At 37.2% G+C, this 21,984-nt stretch overlaps 3 protein-coding genes across 4 annotated transcripts; 1 reads left to right on the top strand and 2 right to left on the bottom strand.

Moving 5' to 3' along the window:
- Positions 1-447: 447 nt before the first annotated feature.
- phf23a (PHD finger protein 23a) lies at positions 448-5,360 on the bottom strand. Its single transcript, XM_039660011.2, has 5 exons — positions 4,610-5,360; positions 3,940-3,971; positions 3,544-3,636; positions 2,168-2,717; positions 448-1,975 (listed from the first exon to the last, which is right to left on the bottom strand). Exons 1-5 carry the CDS (start codon positions 4,635-4,637, stop codon positions 1,782-1,784), a joined length of 897 nt encoding a protein of 298 aa, XP_039515945.1. The 5' UTR covers positions 4,638-5,360; the 3' UTR covers positions 448-1,781.
- Positions 4,547-16,452, top strand: atp6v1aa (ATPase H+ transporting V1 subunit Aa). Of its 2 annotated transcripts, none has more exons than XM_039660008.2 (15): positions 4,547-4,565; positions 6,206-6,304; positions 6,482-6,610; positions 7,083-7,297; positions 8,140-8,277; positions 8,408-8,559; positions 9,740-9,902; positions 10,054-10,162; positions 10,306-10,428; positions 11,313-11,427; positions 11,525-11,588; positions 11,680-11,883; positions 12,288-12,382; positions 12,522-12,693; positions 15,671-16,452. In XM_039660008.2, exons 2-15 carry the CDS (start codon positions 6,223-6,225, stop codon positions 15,761-15,763), a joined length of 1,854 nt encoding a protein of 617 aa, XP_039515942.1. In that variant the 5' UTR covers positions 4,547-4,565; positions 6,206-6,222; the 3' UTR covers positions 15,764-16,452. The 2 variants fall into 2 exon arrangements, with proteins under 2 accessions (XP_039515942.1, XP_039515941.1); XM_039660007.2 differs by lacking the exon at positions 4,547-4,565 and adding an exon at positions 5,494-5,628.
- Positions 16,453-17,015: 563 nt separating this feature from the next.
- LOC120469573 (uncharacterized) lies at positions 17,016-20,568 on the bottom strand. The gene is made up of 3 exons (XM_089130424.1): positions 20,517-20,568; positions 19,136-19,639; positions 17,016-18,155 (listed from the first exon to the last, which is right to left on the bottom strand). The coding sequence occupies exons 1-3, from the start codon at positions 20,566-20,568 to the stop codon at positions 18,031-18,033; spliced, it is 681 nt and encodes a 226-aa protein (XP_088986550.1). The 3' UTR covers positions 17,016-18,030.
- Positions 20,569-21,984: the final 1,416 nt, after the last annotated feature.

The raw sequence follows: 21,984 nt of genomic DNA, 5'->3' as shown, positions 1-21,984 counted from the left end.
TTGCCAAATAGCTTTTGGTAAAAGATACACCAAGCACGATGATCCGCTAGGAAAGCATTCAAGGCCATTTCTATTTAATTACTTCAAAACACATAACATGTTGCTTCAAAGTAAAATCCTGCTGACAATAACACATCTTTTTTTTGTTGCTTTTTCCTTTAAGGATTTTCCTCTACCCTGCAATCTTTGAACTTGAGAAAAATTTAATTTACACAAGTAAACTTACATAGCAAAACCAAATCCAAATCTCATATTGTTTGCTCTTACCTCAGGTTCAGTATACTCAGTATATAAGCAGTGTAGAATCACACACCTGCACTGGAGCATGTGACTGGGGAGAGTGTATTTGTATGTCTTGCCACACCCATTTGACTACACTCCCTTTGGACATTGCTCAGAGAGAAAGCAGTGACAACAACATACAAAACAGTGCAAATTAACATCAACTTGACTGTAAAAGAACATTTATTTTCAGAATTTACTGCTGTATATGGTCAGAAAAATATAGCATTTCCTCATCTTTCAAACATATACACCTGTACATACATACATATACTATATACACTGGGATGAGCAGGACACAAACAACTTAACAATTTAATTCTTAAATTAAAAAACTGAACTATTCTACCATGATTTTTGACGAAAGTTGGAAATGGTGCCGAAATTCTTGAACTGCAACTTAATACACAACTAACAGAAAACAAGAAATTTGGTTTACAACGGTCAAAGGTTAATCTGAGAACTTCCTGCAACAGTACAAGTGAGAATATTCGTCACAAGACTGAAATATTTTTCCTAGAACGTCACTTGAAAATTACATTGATTTAAACAGTGTTTGAGTCAGTCGGATCTGTGTTGGAGGTATCCTTAATTTTACGCTCCTAATGGGCTTTATGCCCAGCTGCACTACTTCCTGAACTTCAGCCAGCACCTTGTTTCCTGTCTGCAATTATTGGCCAAATTGATTAACTCAGGTGTGCTTGACCTCAGTTGTCATGGCAACAATAATCAGACACACCTGAATCAATCAATTTGGCCAATAATGGCAGACAGGAAACAAGAAGCTGGCTGAAGTTCAGGAAGTAGTGCAGCTGGGCATAAAGCCCATTGCACCCATTCGATCTTTCGAGTGCACCTTGAACCAAATATGGTGTTTGTTTTATTTTGCAACAAATGTGTAGAGGGACCCTCAGTGGCAAGACTGAAAAACACCGGATTCATTAAGCACACCTCTTCACTGGAAGTAGCATTGCAGTTAAATGTCATGAAAAGTAATTGAAAACAAACAAAAAATAATAACTCTTAATGGTCCTTTATGCAAAAATAAATTTCTTTCTTGACTTGTAGCGAGATATTACCCAGACATGCTCTTGTGATAACAATCATCACTGAAATTGTTTTATATATTGGTTTCAAACTAACTAGATTACTTTGAAATACCAGAGGGCCAAAAGAGAAGTTGATTCATTAATCCACATACTATATGGTCATAGTGCACATTTTCCACCCATATTAATTTTAGTTTATTTGTGTACAATCAAAATACAGTAGTGCAAATAAGTGCAGGAGATTTAGGAAGCCTTCTTAAACCTGAAAGCCACTTAATATAAACCAAGACAAATCTGTCAACACAGAACAAAGGATAACAAATGCAGTTATATAAATCAAATCTTTTAATTTAACAGAAACTAATTAATAGTAATCAGAAAAGTAAAAAGGACCGGAATGAGAACATCTCGTCCATTTAAATACACACATCTGCACCAACACACTCTTTCTCATAGGTCTCTTTTGACCGTGGAACCCCGAGAGTCCCTGCATCTGTAGCAGTAGAAAATGTCAGGTACGTTGGACTTCTTAATCTTAGCGCAGGAGAGATGAACCCATATGGAGCACTCGTCACATTCAATCATGGGACGTCCCGCAAAAGGCTTCCCGCAATAACAAGTAATCAGATCCCATGAATCATCACCTACAGTGGATAGAACAATAATAATGGTTGAAAGATTGATAAATGATCAGATGCTGCAATAAAAAATATACAAAAGCAAACATGTTTTCTTCAAGGAAGAAGATCCTTGATAAGCACGCAAATGAGTTTAAAAGGCAACATATCTATAACATGTGTTATTATAGCTGAATATATATATATATTGACACTTACCAGACTCCACCATAATATCCTCATCAGTCACGAGTGTGTCTGTTTCGCAAGAGCTCAGGTCTGTTTCTTGATTGGACTCCAGTTTAAGCCCTGCCTCATGCAAGTGAATGGCCTGTTCTGTTAGTCCCTCCTCTTTTTGAAGCCCCTCATTCAGAGGGCTTGTGGGTGTAAAGTGACTCTCAGTCTTTACCGATCTCTTCATTTTCTTCAGAGCTGCTTTCGACTGTTTGTGCGCTCTTGCCTCCGAGATGCTTTTTCTCGGCCCTCCTAAAGATAAGCGTCCGAGTTTTTTCACCTTCTTCCTCTCAGCTTTACTATGAAGATGGATCTGGTTCAGGGAGTCTTTCAGTCTCATCTGGTTTAAGGAGCTGTCCGACTGAAGATGGCTGAACTCTGTGCTGCTGCTGTCAGTTTCAGCTTTGTAGACCAAGTTGTGAATGCTGTTGAGGTTGGAGTGAGCGTCAGTCCAGCTATCCTTTACGGACCCTTCACCGGAGAGCTCAGAAAGCTCGTGTGTACATGGAGATGAAGACGGAGACCATGAACTCTCCTGGAAACGCACATCAGCAGAATTTAACAAAAATGTAGTACCCTCATAATCTGCATAGGATTTTGTATTGCATAGTGGAATATAAACTTATAAACAGACATAACTTAATATTTTTCAAATTACCCTGGGTGAAAAAAATTCAAAGTTTTCAATGCTGACATGATATTACTATATTGTCCTGTTTTAATTATTTCCTCATCAATGAAAACGGCCATAAATGACATTGACAATGTTTCTGCACCACTGGTGGAAATGTTCTGTGATTTAAGTGTTATACGTTAGGTTAAAATTAGCTGTTTTTTTTCACATGACATTCATCAACTCACACATCAGTTGTGGTAAACGGAAGCTTTAGCATGTTCGTGTGATGAGTGGGAACCAATGAGGTTTGTTCTTGCACTTCAAGCAGGTTCAGTTGAGCTTCTGTTTATGTTCTCTGATCAATGTTTATATGTGAATAAAAGCCTTAATTAAATCTGTTCATCATATAAAGCGACAGAGTATCTTCAGAAATTTTGGATTAAACCCTTTAATTCATATGGATTAGTTTTACGATCTTTTTATGAACTTTTTAAAGCGTCAAAGTGGTAGTTGCGTAGCTGTCAACAAAAAAAGATTTTATCAAAAATATCTTACTTTGTGTTCCCAAGATAAATGAAAGTGTTATGGGTTTGAACCAACATGAGAGTGAGTAATTAATGACAGAATTTTCCCTTTACGTATTTTAAGAAACAATTGTGTCAACAGCAGGTGATTACCACGAAGACGGTCGGGGTTACCCCTTGATTTCTGTACAAAATAACTTGTTTTATGACATTCAACTCACTTCTGTTTGAGGTGGAATGTACCCAGCATAGGCCAGGACAAAGCTGCAAAACTTATTGAAATCCTCAACGGTCCTCTTCCTGCGCTCTGGAGGCTGGAACAAAGACAAAATACATTAATAGTGACCAATAGCAATGATTAACAGTACATTTAGACTGAACTAATATATATACACGTATAAATAAAAATGTTATGACACCAGTCTGACACCAATCTCAAATAATTTTTAAAAACCAATATATGTTTGCAAATTAGGTTTAGTTATTAAAAACAGATACAGATCTTATCCACAGCCCATCCCCCCATGTTCGGCCACATGTGGCCTTAGCTATAAATAAGTAACGAGCCTGTGTCACCATTTAAAACCATTACAGAACATAACTGCGACAGCACTTACCAAAGCCTCAGTTTTACATTTTCGGACGGTGTCTGTAAAAGAAACAGAAGACATCTGCATTACAGGCAAAACAATGTTAACGTTAAACGCTGAAACTAACGTTACAGCGTTAAACCATAGAACGAACTGTCAAGTTAGCTTTAGCTTATGCTATCTAGCCACTGTTGAAGTAACTTAAGAGTCATTTTCGTACGTGACCATTGGAATGCTACAGGTGTAACCAAAACATATCGATTTCAAAATGTTCAAGATTGTTGCAAACGTTTGTAACTCAATTGCTCAAGTAAGCATCTTCACATTCGAACAAGAGCTGCTTATGCTAAATGCTAAAGACGAGCAGAAGAAACACTGTCTAGTCAGCGAAACAAGGAAGCCAATTGGAGTCTGATCTTTTCAAATATGCTTAGAAAATTACACGTTACGTATCTTGAGATAGTAACGTTATAAGGTTAGAGGTGCCGTTACGTGTACGTTAGAGCAAGTTACTTAACCTAAGAGGATATATCACTATTAGCATGAGTAGTTAATCCATCCAGGAGCTCTTTGTTAAATGGGTGGGTTACACGAGGCTCGTTTAAAACATCGAGTACTGGAGCGATAGACTAAGTTACAACAAAACGAGAAAGGTAACGTAATATTCATATGACAATAAGAAAAACAAGTTATTTACCTTGGTGATGATCCATAATTCCCAACATGGTGGGGTGGTACCACAAAGTTGTGTTGGCTCTTTGATTTCCAGCTGATGACCTTATGGAGTCACTTTGAATAGCGAAATGTCTTCCAAATAATATATAATTAAAAATCTGTCCAGTTGCTTTTGGACTTAGCAGACAACTAAGCTAACTGTTGGCGCAAAACCGAAGTGCCATATGCTCACAGCGGTCTTGCGATCAAAACTGCAATACTTTGCAAATGACCAGTTTTTTTTCCCGAAGATCTGATCACGGTTCAGATTAAACAAAGCTGAACTGTGTATTATTTCGCCCAGACCTCAAATATCGATGATAATTATGATGATATGTCGTCGATCAGTCCTCGTCCGAGTCGTTGATAACCAGCCAATTGAAGCCGTTGGCTTTATAATTACGAAACCGATGACACCTTGATTGTATCCGCAGACATGAAAAAAATACAAAGTCCGCGGTTAATTTCCGAAAAAAAATCAGAAACTAGCTTTTTTGCAACTGCAAACAAAGTCTTGAACGTCTGCGTTACGCGCGGTCTCAACAGGAATCACCCTGTGACGCAACCGCGCAAAGAGCGCCAGATTCTTTGCCTGATGCATATTGATGAGAACGTAATGAATATGCATGAAAGTTCGTCAAAGATAACCCAAAACCTGCCAAAATGTCCAACGTAAAGTTTAATTCTATACATTGGTGGAATACCCGGTGCCCAACATTTTGAAAAATATCAACATATTATGCTTGGCTGGTGGCAGTTGAGCCCTGTGTCCTGACGCACAGGACATTGAGAAGCTGTGGTTGTATAGGCGCCATGTTGGATCATTTGCGCTATACACTTCCACGTAAAATCTCCACTGGGGGAGCCATAATGGCGCACTATACCATGGTGTATACGAACTTCCTTAATCCTGGTAGTCAGCTGACCTATGTCGTGACAATTTTTCTCCTCGCCACACTGGTAGGATATTCCACGGATTGTCGTTAATTTCATGCTAAAACAGTAAGACGAATCTTTTCTTTATTTATACAATTATTTTAATTGCTGTCAGATCAGTTTGTTTGGTCCTATCTCATTTTCTACTCTGGTGAAATCTGCTCATTTGCTGACCAGAGGCTTTGCTAGCAACCATCTGTCACCTGACATCCAATGGTTCCTTACGACAGTCTTCTAGATCTCGTAATTCAATAGTGCGTTTTGTAAAACAATCAAATCCATAACATTTCCCTTTGATACTCATCTTTTACAACATGAGTGTATAGTAGAGTGTTGATCTAAATGAATAGCGGTCGGCAATAGTGGTTCTGTTAGTATTGCTATTTTGCTATGTTGACATCAAGAAAGTCTTTAAATTTGTCATTGGTCATTGCCATATCATACCAATAAGACTGAATCTCACATTTGACTTCAAGTATTGCTTTGAACTGGAGCAACACAGTAGACCTGGTGGTTCTATTGGAATTATGAAAAATGAAAATCAAAACACGTCTTGGCAATATTGATTTTTTGATTTGGAATTTGTCTGAATGATAGTGATGCGTTTTGAATGATTCTCATTGTCTCACATTTCCACTTTCAGGTTTTCTAACACACAAGATGGATTTTTCCAAACTGCCTAAAATACGAGATGAGGAACGCGAGGATCAGTTTGGATATGTGCATGGGGTTTCAGGCCCAGGTAAAAAATAAAAACATGTTCTCAATGTTCATATATGTTAAGTACAAATTAAAGAAGTTACTTTGGCATAAAATTCAACACACGGCACAAAGTTTATCTCTCAAGTAGTGTATTTTGACTTTCTGTCACTTAGTCATGTGATGGACAGGTTACAGTCTGTGTGTTTGTTCACTGCAGTGGTGACGGCCACTAGGATGGCAGGTGCGGCTATGTATGAACTAGTGCGTGTTGGCCACTGTGAGCTGGTGGGAGAGATTATCCGATTGGAGGGAGATATGGCAACCATCCAGGTGTACGAGGAGACCTGTATCCTTTACCATTCATCAGTGATTTATTTACTCTGTAACCCTTAAAAAAGTTTTTAATCTAGTTAATCCAAATTTTGTTTTAGAATTGTTAGGAAAAATGGGTATTTCATATCTTATTTAAAGTTTTAGTAACTCAAGTATGGTTTTCTTCATGAAAATTACTGAAAGAAGCTGGCATGGGATTTTTTTTTTGTTAAAAAAACTTATTCTACATTTTCACCAACACAGATACTCTGAATCATGGATAGTGTGTTTTGTTATCGAAAAATAAGTACCAAAAAATTCTATAATATGGACAGAATTATTACCAAGATTCAATAATTTAAAGTACCTTGCAGTATTATGTAAATATGGTATTCATTCATTACTGTGGTATGCGGCAGATTACCATGGTAATAATCATGGTGCGGTCACCGTATGTTTTTGCATGTGTTTGTATTTGTCTATAAGTTTTCCTGAGCTATCTACAGCTGGAGTTTCTGTCGGAGATCCTGTGCTCCGTACTGGAAAACCCCTCTCTGTTGAGCTGGGGCCTGGAATCATGGGCTCCATCTTTGATGGTATTCAGCGTCCCCTGAAAGACATCAATGACCTCACGAGCAGCATCTACATCCCTAGAGGGGTTAACATTGGAGCTTTAAACAGGGATCTAAAGTGGGAATTTTCTCCTTTTCAAAACCTGAGGGTAAGGAACTATGCGTGTCTTTCTCTGTATAAAGGGCCGTCATGCAAGCTATTTCGAGGGGGCTCCAGTGACAGTTCTGTACTTTTTTTCTAAGACGTGATAGTCTAGTGGTGGTATATTTTTATAATATGGATGGGGGCTGGGTTAATTTTTATATCATTTGAAACTCGACTGCCAGAGATCACCCTGCATTTTTTATTTTTTTGGAAAACAGTGGAATTCACTTTTTGAGACCACTGTTTGTGTTTCAGGGGAAAAATCCGACCCCATTATTTATAACTTTTTTGTTTTCATCGTAATAATTACTGCAATGTTTTTAGAACCATTTCTATGTTTAATTATGAAATGAAGCAAGGAGATACATTATTAACACCTTTACTGTCACTATTCCAGAATATTAAAAGGATAGTTCAACCAAAAATAAAAAATTCTGTCATCATTTACTTTCCTTTATGTCATTTTAAACCAATAAGACTTTGATGATAGCATTTTCATTTTGGTGATCTATCTCTTTAACAATATTATAAGTCTTCTGTAGCTTTTAGAAACAAATGAAACCATCAGCATTGGACATTGCAAGGCTGGAAGCACAGCACGCATCATTTTTGGCCATATAATACATATCTCACAACTGGTTGTGTTGATGCATTCATATTTTGTCAAATTTTAACCACCCACATGCAACAACTCCTTTGTCATATACAAGCTAAATGGCATATTTTGGCTTCAAAGCGGGAAAATTCACCAAACAGCAACAATTGTAACGGCAAATTATTTTTATATTACATTGAAATGATGTACTGCATGTTTATGTCAATTGGACCCTCTGACTGTTTTTTCAGGTTGGAAGTCACATCACAGGGGGTGATATCTATGGATTGGTGCATGAGAACTCTCTCATCAAGCACAAGATCATGCTGCCCCCCCGCAGCAGGGGAACAGTCACCTACCTCGCTCCGACAGGAAATTATGATGTTTCTGTGAGTCACATTCACAATCATCCTCACGTCCTTAAATACTTCCACACATTTATAGACGTGAAGAAGATGAGGATGAAACCTAATCTCACTAAATACTTGAACTTCCCTTTTCACTGTGTGCGTGTGTCAGGATGTGGTGCTGGAACTGGAGTTTGAAGGAGTGAAGGAGAAGTTCACCATGGTGCAGGTGTGGCCTGTGCGACAGGTGAGGCCTGTTACCGAGAAGCTCCCTGCCAACCACCCCCTGCTGACTGGACAGAGAGTACTGGATGCCCTCTTTCCGTGAGTCTCAAAATCACACTGAGACTGTAAAGTTTATATTGTACTTGACACTTACTTTAATATTTCTGCTAAGGCTGGACAGCTAATCATATTTTAGTCATGATCACAATTTCTGCTTTTCTCAATGAATAAAGCAGAATCGTCTGCGATAGTGGCCCTCTGGTTATTTATCGTTTTTTCCTCTCCTTTATCTTTCATTGGTAACAAGCCACCACAAGCTTTCATGCTTGTAGAGTTTAAATCCCCAATCTGAGAGTTACATTTTAATTGATACATTTTCTGCCCTCAACCTGGTGACCTGAAACCAGATAAACATATATGTTGGAGTTTGGTGATCACCACTGCCATTCTGCTCAGATGGATGTGTAATAAAGCCAGTCTGTTGCCGCCTGTGCTATTTGCTGCTACTAAATCTGTCAGCAAATCTTCTCAGCGATGACCTGAATAAATACATGATACATTTAATAAATCAGGAAACTACATGAGGTAAATTAAACTGTGCATATGAATTGACACACTCTTGATTTGTTGTTTTGGGTCAGTGTGTGATTTTTTTTTTTTTTATGTAAATGTGATGATACACATGGAAACTTTTTGAGCAATGTTGCTTGGGCACTTTCCCTTTGAAAATGGGCAATATATTTCTATCTGGATAATGTAGATCGGTCGTGGGTCAGTTGTCTCATCTGGTTGCCCATTGACGGCAACATTGCCCAACAACATTGCTCAAAAAGTTGCCCTGTGTATCATCACCTTAAGTCTCTTATGCAAACCTCATTTATTTGATCAAAAATACAGTAAAACGATAATATTGTAAAATATTATTACAATTTGAAATAACTTTTATATTTAAAGTCTTTAGAAATTCAGTGCTCAAGAAACATTTCTTATTATTTTCAATGTAGAAAAGAGTAGTGCAGCTTAATATTCTTAATATTCATGATGCATTGTTTTCAGGATGTATCTATTCAGAATAGAAAGTGCAAAAGAAAAGCATTTGCATCAATATTACTTAATGCATTTCTTACGAACCCACAACTTTTGAATGGTGGTGTACAGTACGTGAAAGTGGAATAATTCTGACGAAATGTACAAAGTAATTTCTTAAATGACACGGTTGTGATTATCAGTTTAACCATTACGGCGCACGGGCGCAGTCCTAACTTCTGCCGTTTTGCAGATGTGTCCAAGGAGGAACCACAGCCATTCCAGGAGCCTTTGGCTGTGGTAAGACTGTCATCTCTCAGTCTCTCTCCAAGTACTCCAACAGTGATGTCATCGTTTACGTTGGTTGTGGCGAGCGTGGAAACGAGATGTCTGAAGTATTAAGAGACTTTCCAGAGGTTGGTATGGCTGAGCTTAATGACAGCATACTTGGTCACTTCGCTTAATACTACGTTTATGAATGCGATATGACATTCATACCTAGAATGGTTAATGCGACCCTGTTGTGTGGTTTAGATGATTTTATGATTTTGTGATTTTGTTCAATAGCTCACCATGGAGGTGGATGGGAAGGTGGAGAGCATTATGAAGAGAACAGCACTGGTGGCCAACACCTCAAACATGCCTGTGGCTGCCAGAGAAGCCTCCATCTACACTGGTAAACACAAGAGCCTTCTTTAGAAAGTAAAGTGTGCTGTAATGCGGAGCGCCTTGAAACAGGGTTTTTTTGATAAAGCACAATTATTGATAGTAAAATGAGATGTAAGAGAAGAGAAAGTTAGCATGCTTGTGTGTCACCAGGTATCACATTGTCTGAGTACTTCAGAGACATGGGCTATAATGTCAGTATGATGGCTGACTCCACCTCTCGCTGGGCTGAGGCTCTTAGGGAGATCTCCGGACGTTTGGCTGAGATGCCTGCTGGTATGTACAGCTCAGCAATCCCTGTTTTGTGTCCACTGCAAATTTCTGTGTAGTAAAAATAATAATTGTGTGTTCACCAATGGTGCATTAAATAGATGAAAAGGGACAGTACATACATTTATAAAACGCTGTTCTTTTGAACTTTCTATTAATCAGATTATCCTGAAGAAAAAAATGCATCTCGGTCTCCACAAAAATATTAAGCAGCACAGCTGTTTTAATGAAAATAATAAGAAATGTTTCTTGAGCACCAAATCAGCATATTATAATGATTTCTGAAGGATCATATGACTGAAGACTGGAGTAATGATGCTGGAAATTCAGCGTTGCCATTACATTTGAATATATACAGTGATTAGCATAAGTAAACACACCCATGCTAAAGTTGACTAAAAAGAGGAATAATAAAAAAAATCTTTTGGAAATTGATCATAATGCCTTAATTTGTAAAAAACTGAGGAGAACTCCAACCTTTAAGGACACCCTTTTTCACCCGTAAATAAATTAATGTTCTTCCTTAAAATACAGGGTGCATAAGTCAGAACACCCCTATGTTAAATTCCCATAGAGGCAGGCAGATTTTTATCTGGCCATTTATTTCATGGATCCAGCGTATTATATATCGTGATAAAGTTCCCTTGGCCTTTGGAATTAAAATAGTCCCACACCATCACATACCCTTCACTATACCTTGGGATTTATTCCTCTTTTTAGTTCACTTATGGTAAGCACTGTATTTAGTTCTTGTGAAGTGTAATATTATTTCACAGTATTACAGTTTTTACTGTATATTCAATCAAATAAATGCAGCCTTGTTGAGTATAAGAGACTTTTTTTTCAAAAACGTTCTTATACTGGATAACCTTCCTGTTTTCCTCCCACAGATAGTGGGTATCCCGCATACCTTGGAGCCCGTCTGGCATCGTTCTATGAGAGAGCAGGGCGAGTGAAGTGCCTGGGTAACCCAGAGAGAGAGGGCAGCGTCAGCATTGTGGGAGCGTAAGTTTCTACAGACTTCGTTTATAAAAATATAACTGTTGTGTGGGGCGTTATAGCTGTTCTTTCCACACATTTTGAAATGAATGTTTCTCTTTAGCGTGTCTCCCCCTGGTGGTGACTTCTCCGATCCTGTGACTTCTGCCACTCTTGGTATTGTGCAGGTGGGTGGATTTATTCATTTAACTCTTTTAAATAAAGCAGTGAAGTAGTATCTTTCATTATTTCTCTTCTCATTTGAACTGTTGCGCTCAGGTGTTCTGGGGTCTAGATAAGAAGCTCGCCCAGAGGAAACACTTCCCCTCTGTTAACTGGCTTATCAGTTACAGTAAATATACACGAGCTCTGGATGAGTACTATGACAAACACTTCCAAGAGTTTGTGCCGCTGCGTACCAAAGCCAAAGAGATTCTGCAGGAGGAGGAGGATCTGGCTGAGATTGTGCAACTGGTTGGAAAGGTGTGTTTGTGTCTTAGTTATTGTTTGTCATTATATATAAATATATATATAATATAACTCTGCTCATTTAATTAATAAAGTTTAAATTATTACTGCGTAGTGATTTTAGAGCTTTATGTATAATATTCACTAGCTCCCCTGTTATCTTGCAAACACTAAGAGTAACTGTGTCTGTCGAATTTTTTTTGCCTATTATCCAGTAGAATTTGTTATTCATTTTGAAGCCATTCTCCGTGCCTTTCCGAATAAGGTATTCGGCTTCTGGCACATGTTGTTTGCATTTTGCATTTTTTTCTATAGGGATATTTGATTTTTTTTTTTTTTTTTTATGTATATATGTTATACAATATTTTAATATTGATTCTGAACGCATGCCTGGGTTTATTTTCTTTCCTTAACTTTAGGCATCCCTGGCTGAGACAGATAAAATCACTCTGGAGGTGGCCAAACTTATTAAAGATGACTTCCTGCAGCAGAACGGTTACACTCCGTATGACAGGTAAAGTCATCATCTGTACAATAAAGATTGTGACATTCCCCACAGCCCCTGTGTTTTGATTTCTCGTTGTTCTAGTAGTCTGTTTGTCAGTCTGTACTAATTATTTTCTACATTATCTCCCTGTCTATTTCTCGTCTAGGTTCTGTCCCTTCTATAAGACAGTGGGCATCCTGTCCAATATGATAGCTTTTTATGACCTGTCCCGGCATGCTGTTGAAACCACAGCACAGAGCGATAATAAGATCACCTGGGCGCAGATCCGTGAACACATGGGAGAAATTCTTTATCGGATCAGTTCCATGAAGTTCAAGGTAGTGTTACTCAAGTATTGATTTTGGGATTAGTGTAGTAAGTAAAGATCCTCGACCACAGGATTCTCTTGATGATGTAATCAATGACCAATTTCGATTTGTTTAGTTTAATTCAGTGTTTCGGAGTTGATGTTAATTGAGACTAAAACCATTAAAAAAAATTAAATTATTGAAAAATTGCGTTGACACCAGAGCACATGCTATGGCAAGCAGTATTAACATTTAATCCTTAAAATCTACTAGTATATATTTTCATGCTACTAGTACTTGTTTTTAGATACTAGTATATATTACATTAAGTACTAGTACTTATTCATTATGTACAGATCATTTAATTAAAATACATTTTATAAAGACAATCCACTTTGTGTATACAGGCAGGAGCCACCTTTGGAAAACAGTCTCGACAAGTCGAACCATGAACTCTGTTCATACAGTTCAGAAGTTCGCTAAATTTCATACAGTTCAGCTCACTTGGCACGTCGTGGTTCGACTTGTCGAGACTGTTTTCCAAAGATGGCTCCTGCCTGTATACGCAAAGTGGACTGTCTTTCTTAAATATCTTCTTATTAAACGCTCTGTACACTTTAGTGTTGGGCGATATGCTCCATTTTCATATCGTCCTATCGTCAGCCTGTGAGATCGGCGATACACGATATTATCGTGAGGGGGCGGGGCTAACTTATTTGATTATTAACTTGATTATTGAGCCTACTCATTAATTTTCTTGTTTTATTAGCCTACTTCGTTTTATATACGATAATCTTTTTCTATTTTGCTAGCAAAGGTGTAGTGTTTATTAATAGGATCAGGTTATTTCCTGGTATAGTGAGGTAAAAAAAAGAGATCCTAATCCTTTTGTTTGTCAACGGGAAATTTACGGACACATTAGCCTATCCTCATGCCGTTACATGCAGCATTTTGACTAGGGTCTATTTCTGCACGAGATGAAAACACGTTTTAATAATTTCTTGGGTCAGAAAAAGTCGGAGTTTGCGATATGTGCCCCCCTACCAGTGCGCTCTCTGCGCACTTCACATGCGCACAGTAAGCACGAAGTACGCGGGTTAATGTGTTTTAAATGCCGATAGAAGAGCAAGGGCCAAACGTCTAGCTGAGTCGATCGGTTTATACTTATACTTATGACTTGACTCTGATAAAGGAAACGTTTACATGACCACATGCATTGTCAAGTTTATTCAATATAATCAGGTTAAGAACGTCGTCGCATGTAAACGCGCTCAATCTCTGAAAGTGAAAGTAAAAACGAACTGCTTTCGGCATCTGCATTAACGCCGCGTTCCCTCAGAGACGACGATGATAACGGTAACTATAATACTATTTTAGTGATATTATTATTAATACTATTTAGTAATTGTATTGTTTTTAGTGTTAGTGTCATTAAACGTTTTGTTAATGTGTTACGGAAACAAATACTGACGAACAACGATGCCGTTTTCATCTTGGATCTGTAGGAAATTGAATTTTGCGTCTGTTAAAACGAGCACACTTGATAATTTGTGAATGGATCGCCTTGCAATTAAATTTTGATGTGGGATGTTTTTTAGTCTGTTTTAAAAACATTCTCTTAGAGGAGTCCTCATTAGTGCGTGTGTTGTGCAATTGTTATGAGATGATGTCGTTGTAAATTTAGGCAAGGCAAATTAATTGTAGTTCCTAATATTCATTTAATAACAATACTAGCTTTATAATAATAATAATAATAATAGGCCTAATAATAATAATTTAATACATTATGGTAAAACGAGCCAATTATCGTATTGATATCGTCAAAGGCATCTGCCATCGGCGATATGTCAGACTATCGTCGATACACGATACTATCGTCTATCGGCACAACCCTAGTACACTTACAAAGTTCTCAATGGCTCGTTTTGCATGCACGGACCCTCATTATGTGTTAGTGTGGGGCTATTTTAACTAGCAATTTCTTTTTACTCATTATATGCCCCCATATACTAGCGTTATACGCTAATCTCAGGGAACAGTTGACTAGGTACTAATGTGTTATTAGACGAAAGGTTCATTTTGCGCTGGAGTTCTCCTTTAAGGATTAAATGTTGATACGGCTTGCCATACACGTGCCCCTTAAGATTTTTGAGCCAAAATGGATTTGAATGCAGCTTCCTAGAGACAAAAATAATAATTTTACATTTGATAATGAACTCATTGAAGTGTGTGATTAGAGCGTTTAGCATGTCACGTGTCTGTGTTTGAGCTTTGACTGGCTTGTCATACATCACTATGGTTCAATGTTTTTAACCATGTTTATTGTATGAATTTTACATTTAAATACAAATAATTTGTGGCATAGTTCAAATATAACAAAAAAAAAATTTTTTTGATCCTCTCAAAAATAATTTGACGACATGTTTTATTGATATCCGCAAGCCTGTTCTACACATTGCATAGATAATTATAACGTTTACTCTAATCTTAGAATATTGTTGTTACAAAATGAATTGCTTCAAAACAGAGAAATTCGCCAATCTCCCACTGTCACACAGCCTAGGCGACTCGTGCAGACAATTTTTCTTATTTTTACGCTTAAATATGTTTGTTTCTATAAGCTACAAAATATGCGGAAGACTATTCTTAATATTCTAGAATAGCGTTAGTAAATGAGTTAATAATGTATGTTCTTGCGTCGATAATTCAAAAGTATAATCGGATATGATAACATTGCAGTAATTATCAGAGCGAAAGCGAAAATATATATATATATATATAAAATGTATATTCAAAATATGAATAAATACTATAATAGTATACATTACCACAAACCATCATTATTTTAGTATTAAAATATTAAAAATGTATTTATTATTTATAAAATATAATGTATTATTATACATTTTTAAAAAACATATATAAACTTCTTTTTTATTTGTTTATTTACAATAATTTCATTCAGCTGACATTGACCAATTTTACATAATGCGTGTGTGTTTTGTAGGATCCGGTCAAAGAGGGTGAAGCAAAGATCAAAGCTGACTACGCTCAACTGCTGGAAGACATGCAGAATTCGTTCCGCACTCTTGAGGACTAAAAGCAACCTTTGACCTCACTTGACCCCCCCCCCCCCCCCCCCCGTGCTGTGCAGTGCATTTCCCAGTGCTCCCTTGTGCATGTGTACCTCTCGTCTTAATATACACTAAAGCTGTTCAGCTGATCTCAACGAATGAAAGTCGGAGCCAGTAGCCATCGCTAATCTGAATATGGTCTTTATAAAGCGTAAACGGAGTGTTCTCACTCTATAGCTATGGCTTTTACTTGGTGTTTGAACTGCAAGATTGTATTTTAGCATCTTAAGCAAATGCCTCTGTGAGCTCTCTGTGCTGAGAACACTGGAAGCACAAAAACAAAATTCATCTCTTTTTCACACCACCTTTCCCATGAGTCCTTGTTGCATGTGTTTGGAGCACGGGGAGCACAGTGTTTTATTCCCATCTCCTTTTTTTTCTCTGTGACCAATAGAAATGTGTTATACTGGGAACAATTCAAGTCAGAAAGGGATCATTGAGGCTTCCCTTATTTATTTGTATCTTGTTTTGTCTCATGAATGTGATTTCTGCTTTATGTGTGTTCCTTTGACTGTTTATCATATTCATGTGAGTGAGCTTGTGTGAGTTGGGAGTGTGTGTGTGTGTGTGTGTGTGTAGATTATTGTGGCTTCTGTAGTGGTACATTTGTTGTGTGTTCAGTTCCAAAGAATTAAATGATTGGAAACTGTTTAAATGACTCTGTTTTATAATAACAAAAATAGATTGTTTACATACAACTGTTCAAATGTTCAGGGTTGGTAAGATCATTTTCTACTTTTATATATTTAAAAAAACACTACATTTTCAGGATCATTACTCCAGTCTTCAGTGTCACATGATCCTCCAGAAGTCATTCTAATATTCTGATTTTGTGCTCAATTACATTTATTTTCTATTATTGTTGAAAACACTCTTTACAGGGTCCTCTGATGAATTAAGTTTAAAAGAACAGTGCTTATTTGAAATAGAAATCTTCTGTAACAATTTAAGTCTTCACTGTGACTTTTGATCAATTTAATGCGTCCTAGCTGAATAAAACTATTCATTTCTTTGAAAGAAATAAAAAGTGAAGTACTGACCCCAAACTTCTGAACGGTAATGCAGTGTTGATCTGGCCTCATGGACATTTTTCAGCCTGTGGATGCATGTGTAGTTACATGAGACGAAGGAAATTCACCCGACACACTGAATAATAAAACTTTATTTTATTATTATTATTTTTTTATTAGAACTTTATAAACTTTGTTTATATGTGTCAGAAGGATAGATGGGGATTTAAACAGTAAACAAACCATGGGACAAAACCAGTCACAAAAAAAAAACAGTTCTCAACCAGCTATTTCTGAAGTGAATGTCCTAGTGGGACTTAAAAAAGGCATGTAGGTGAAAATGAAGAACTTTGCAAATAAGTTCTTTAATTAAACCAGTACACTGAATGAAAGAACAAGTATTAAGATTAGGCATCTCTTGAGAGAAAAAAAAGTGTTTAGTGTTAAGTGCTGATATAAGGTCAGTTTCTGATTGATATTACTTCCTAATGATAGTCTGGTACAAGTCAATCTACCCAACGTAAGGTATGCAAAGAACCTACATCAGATCAGAGTCTGATAACTTACATCTGTCCTATGTTGTTATGATCATATGAAAAGACTGATTTTGATACTGAGAACATACAACACAGCAGACTAGATTAAAAAACAACAACAATTTTTCATCTAAGGAACCATTCATGCAGAAATCCAGGTATTTTCCAGGTAATCCATGGGGTGGTGATGGCACAGTGGATAAGACACATGCCTTTTGGTGTGAGAGACCCCGGTTTGAATCCACTGCGAGACACCCTGAGCGAGACACTCAACCCCTAGTTGCTCCAGAAGCGTGCGACCTCTGACATATATAGCAATTGTAAGTCACTTTGGATAAAAGCGTCAGCTAAATGAATAAACGTAAATGTAAATTTTGAAATAGTAAAAAAAGCATGCAAGCTCACAAAAGCTCAATAGTTCATAACTCAGCTGCTCTTGCTCTTCTATATTAGATCTGATGGGTTGTGCATGTTTGAGGGGGTCACATGTATTCGTCTATTTTATCATTCAGAACATGGGGTGAGCTAAATGTCTCACAGTTCACTGATGTAATTCTCTCAAGCACTGAGGTCAGTGGTCAGTTCTTGGCAGTTTGACTGTGAGAGTATGTGTGCTTGTTCTCTTTTACCTTTGGCCTTCACTGTAACCTCTCCACACTTTGAACCACCAAGGCCGCGACTCCCACTTCATTTCGGCAGGCAGTTTAGTTTGTCCCTGAACTGAGTCAGAATCACAGCAACCAGCCCCGCTGCCACGCCAACAACTGCCACAACGATGCCAATCATAGTGCCCACCGACTCTTCGATCACACCTGAGTGGGCATTTGATGAAAAAAGGTATATTCTCACTGTAATCTGTCATTGTCTCAGATGAATGATTGTAATTGCCTCTTTAAAAACAGTACTTCATATGTTCACATTTATTCAGTTATCTGGCGTTCACATATAAACCATTTGATTTTTTCACGTTAATATTTATTAGTCATAACAGATTATTGGCACATGCCATAATTTTTATGCTAAATTTAAATTTTAAAAGTTTTTATAGCTATTTTTATATTTTATGTTCTCAGTTTAATTTTTAAATAAAAAAACTACATTTTTAGTTTTTGTATTACTTTTTTTAAAATGTATAGTTTCCATACATTTTTATTTCACTTTAATTATTTTAATACATCAAAATGAAAATGCTGGCAACCAGCTGAAAAAACAGTTTCAGTTTTTTTTTCAGTTACTGTTTTATTCAAGTAACAGAATGTTTTTTTAATGGTTTCAATACAATTTAACTTTAATATCCGTGATTTGAATTGCACTAAGAAAATCACAAAAGGGAGGATTCACCCAAAAATGGAAATTTGCTGTTAATTTACTCACCTTTTTTTCTTCAGTAGAAATGTAAAAAAACAAACAAAACATTTTAGCTGAAACCGTGGTCCGATTCTTATAATGCAAGTTACTGGGTGCCGTCACTACATTTTGTTTTGCCTGTATGTTTTCTGATTCTCAAAGTAATGGCAGCAGTTGACTTGTATTTCACGCATCACCAAGGACCACGGTTATGGCTAAAAATCATCTTTACTGTTCTACTGATGAAAAAAAAAGACACCTACATCTTGGATGGCCTGAGGGTGAGTAAAATAACAGCAGTTTTTTAAATTCATCAGGGTTAACCATCCCTTTAAGGTCTTCCTTGAGTTTAACAGGCCATAGATTCATTAAAAGATAAATATATGTATAAAATTAAATGATGTATCTGAATATTGGTTTGTAAACTAAACTAATTCTCTCTCACCCAGCTCTTTACGGATGCTGAGTTTGGTCCCACCTCCATGAAGAACAGTTGAGTTTGTTGATATGAAGGCACACAAATATAATCCTTGATCTTCCACTGAAATGTTCCTCAGTGTCATAGATAGATTTCCCATAGGCAGATCACCAGACAAAAACACACGACCAGCAAACACATCCTCCACCGTCTCATTTCCATGTAGAACATTCCTCCTTTCCTCCAAACTCTGTACATACCAGCGCACCTTCTCCACAGCCAGTACTTCATCCATATCACTTTTTAAAAAACAGGGTAACATCACATTCTCCCCTTCCACAGCTTTTGCCTTTGGAGGCTGTTGTAAATACGACACTCCCTGTGGGCCTGGAGGATTGGCAGCCGGCAGAGCAGGTAAAACCTCTGATGTGGACGGGATCCGGATAGTCAGGGGAGTTTGAGTGGGATTGGTGATAATGGACGCATTTAACAGTAGACAAAGAGAAAGAAGCTCACCTGTCAATAAAACATTATTATTATTTGCCAGTGGAATGATTATTCTATGTAGTATATGTGAAAGAGTATGCCTCATGTCTAAAGATGTATGTTTATTTGGCATGTGTAAAGCAGAATAGTTACCCGTCAAGAACATTTGAACCAATCAAGGAAAATTCACACATATGCTATAAATACAGTGGCTTGCATAGCAGTGTTATGGTGACAGTCCCTTTACTAAAATTAGAGACTCAAAAGTCACAAGGATTAAAATATCAAAAGTCCTATGTGGAGAGTAAATCCTTCAACCTTTACTTTATTCGGTCAGCAGAAGTCTAGTTGTCAGTTCAGAATTAATTCCTTCGATTTTTTTTTTTTTAATAAAGACTGAATTACCAATAAACAGACTTAACATGAGTCATATCAACTCAGTGAATTAAAAAATGTGTTAAAATTATATGGCTAAAATATTGTAAACGTAAAATTAATGCTGCAACTCCCTTTGGCTCGGTACAGCATAACATGCCTCTCTCATACTTCATGTCTTCTCATTAATGTTCAATAAACACAACAAGGAATTAAAAATAAATTTACTGTGAAGCAGACTTTATAAATTAGTTAAATTGAGGGTGCATACTGCTGATTAATAGGTGAAGATGCTGTTTAGTGTAAAAGATTTATGACCACAAACTACTAGGTTAATCCAGGCTGACGTGAGACGTGAGAGCAAGACATTTACACGTTTATGAGGTTAGCCTGCTTAAATTAGGCATGTAATGTGCTTTTTGTGGATATGATTATTTGTGGAGGGAGGGATTTTTTTTTTTTTTTTTTGTTAATGAGTAAGTTAGTAGAACACAGAGAAATGAGAATGCTATAATGCTGAGGGAAAGATAGAAAGGCTTACCTGAGAGGAAAAGGTGACTAAGTAAGGTTCTAGAAGTTAAGAGACTGAGGAAAGCCATATCTGTCACAGAGAAGTGTCAGACACTGACACAGAGCTGATGGAGCTACACTTTATCTCCCCCTCCAAAACCACCACACACATGTTGGTCCATTTCCACCCAGACACTAGTGTTACCTTGCCAGCCCAACTATACCTACCTACCTACCAAATACAATTCTATATTTGTATCTTTACACTATGTAACATTTCATAAATCCAAAAATAAAATTTCAAGTTTGTGTTTTTGCGCATTTTTACATTTATTCCAAAATAATAACTAAAGGCAGTAACAATCTGAACACTATTGTCTGAAGGGTCTGTTAAAAGTCAGTCAATGGGCACAGAGGCACTCTTACTTCACCTGCGTCGCTGGCGGACAGTGTTACTTGAGTAACCAGGCTTGTACTCTTTTTAATGACATATTTTGTAATATTTGCGTTGTTTTATTTTTGTAATATAGATTATCTTCTCAACATATTTTTGAGGTGGCACTTCCTCCCTTGGACGCAACGCCCCTGCTACCTATGTATTTACATCCCTATCTATCTATCTATCTATCTATCTATCTATCTATCTATCTATCTATCTATCTATCTATCTATCTATCTATCTATCTATCTATCTATCTATCTATCTATCTATCTATCTATCTATCTATCTATCTATCTATCTATCTATCTATCCAGTCGTTGTACACTACTGTAATATAGCAAATTGCATGTCGTCCGTAACAAAATTGAGTAGCTTCTGTCAGTGGGTCTATATACAGTAGATTCTGGATAAAACACCCACAAGAGCAATGTGAGCCCTCCAGAGTCCAGAAAGCATCTACAGATTATATTACCGGGAGATCAGGCGTGATGACAAATGGATGCGGTCTGTTGCGTTGAGATGTACAGTGTATGTGGCAGTCCAGTCTGAAACTTAACTCTCCCTCTCTCCACTACGAAAAAAAGGAGGAGATTAGAGAGTGGAATATTTGAAATGGAAGGTTTTATTTATGCGCTTAGCAACACTGGAAAATAAAGAATGACGTCACCCACTCGAAAATTTGAAATGTGTCAAGGCAATGAGTAAAGCTCTCTTAGAGCTACAGTGGAGATAAACTTTGCAGTTTGCAAAATGCAATTAAGATGATAGTGGAACTGTACCTCAATAAAAATGATGCCTACTTTCTTTTGCAATACATTCAAAACTCTCTGCAGGATGCGGTTGCTGGCCTCTGCTACGGAGCAGATCCAGGATGTTGGAATGACTTTGGAGTCCTAGGGGCGGCTCGCCCATAGAGGGCGCTGGGGCGCCGCCCTCCCTCCGACCTGTCTGTTTTTTTAATATATATTATAATTTATCATTTTGAAAAATAATCTGTGTTAATTATATGCTAATAATGGTTTTACTTTGAAAAGTGTTTTGAACTCACCAGAATGATATTTGC

This window comes from Pimephales promelas, chromosome 4 (genome assembly GCF_988280905.1).
Source record: "Pimephales promelas chromosome 4, fPimPro1.hap1.1, whole genome shotgun sequence".
NCBI classification, from domain to species: domain Eukaryota; kingdom Metazoa; phylum Chordata; class Actinopteri; order Cypriniformes; family Leuciscidae; genus Pimephales; species Pimephales promelas.
This window is presented reverse-complemented; position numbering and strand designations above follow the sequence as displayed.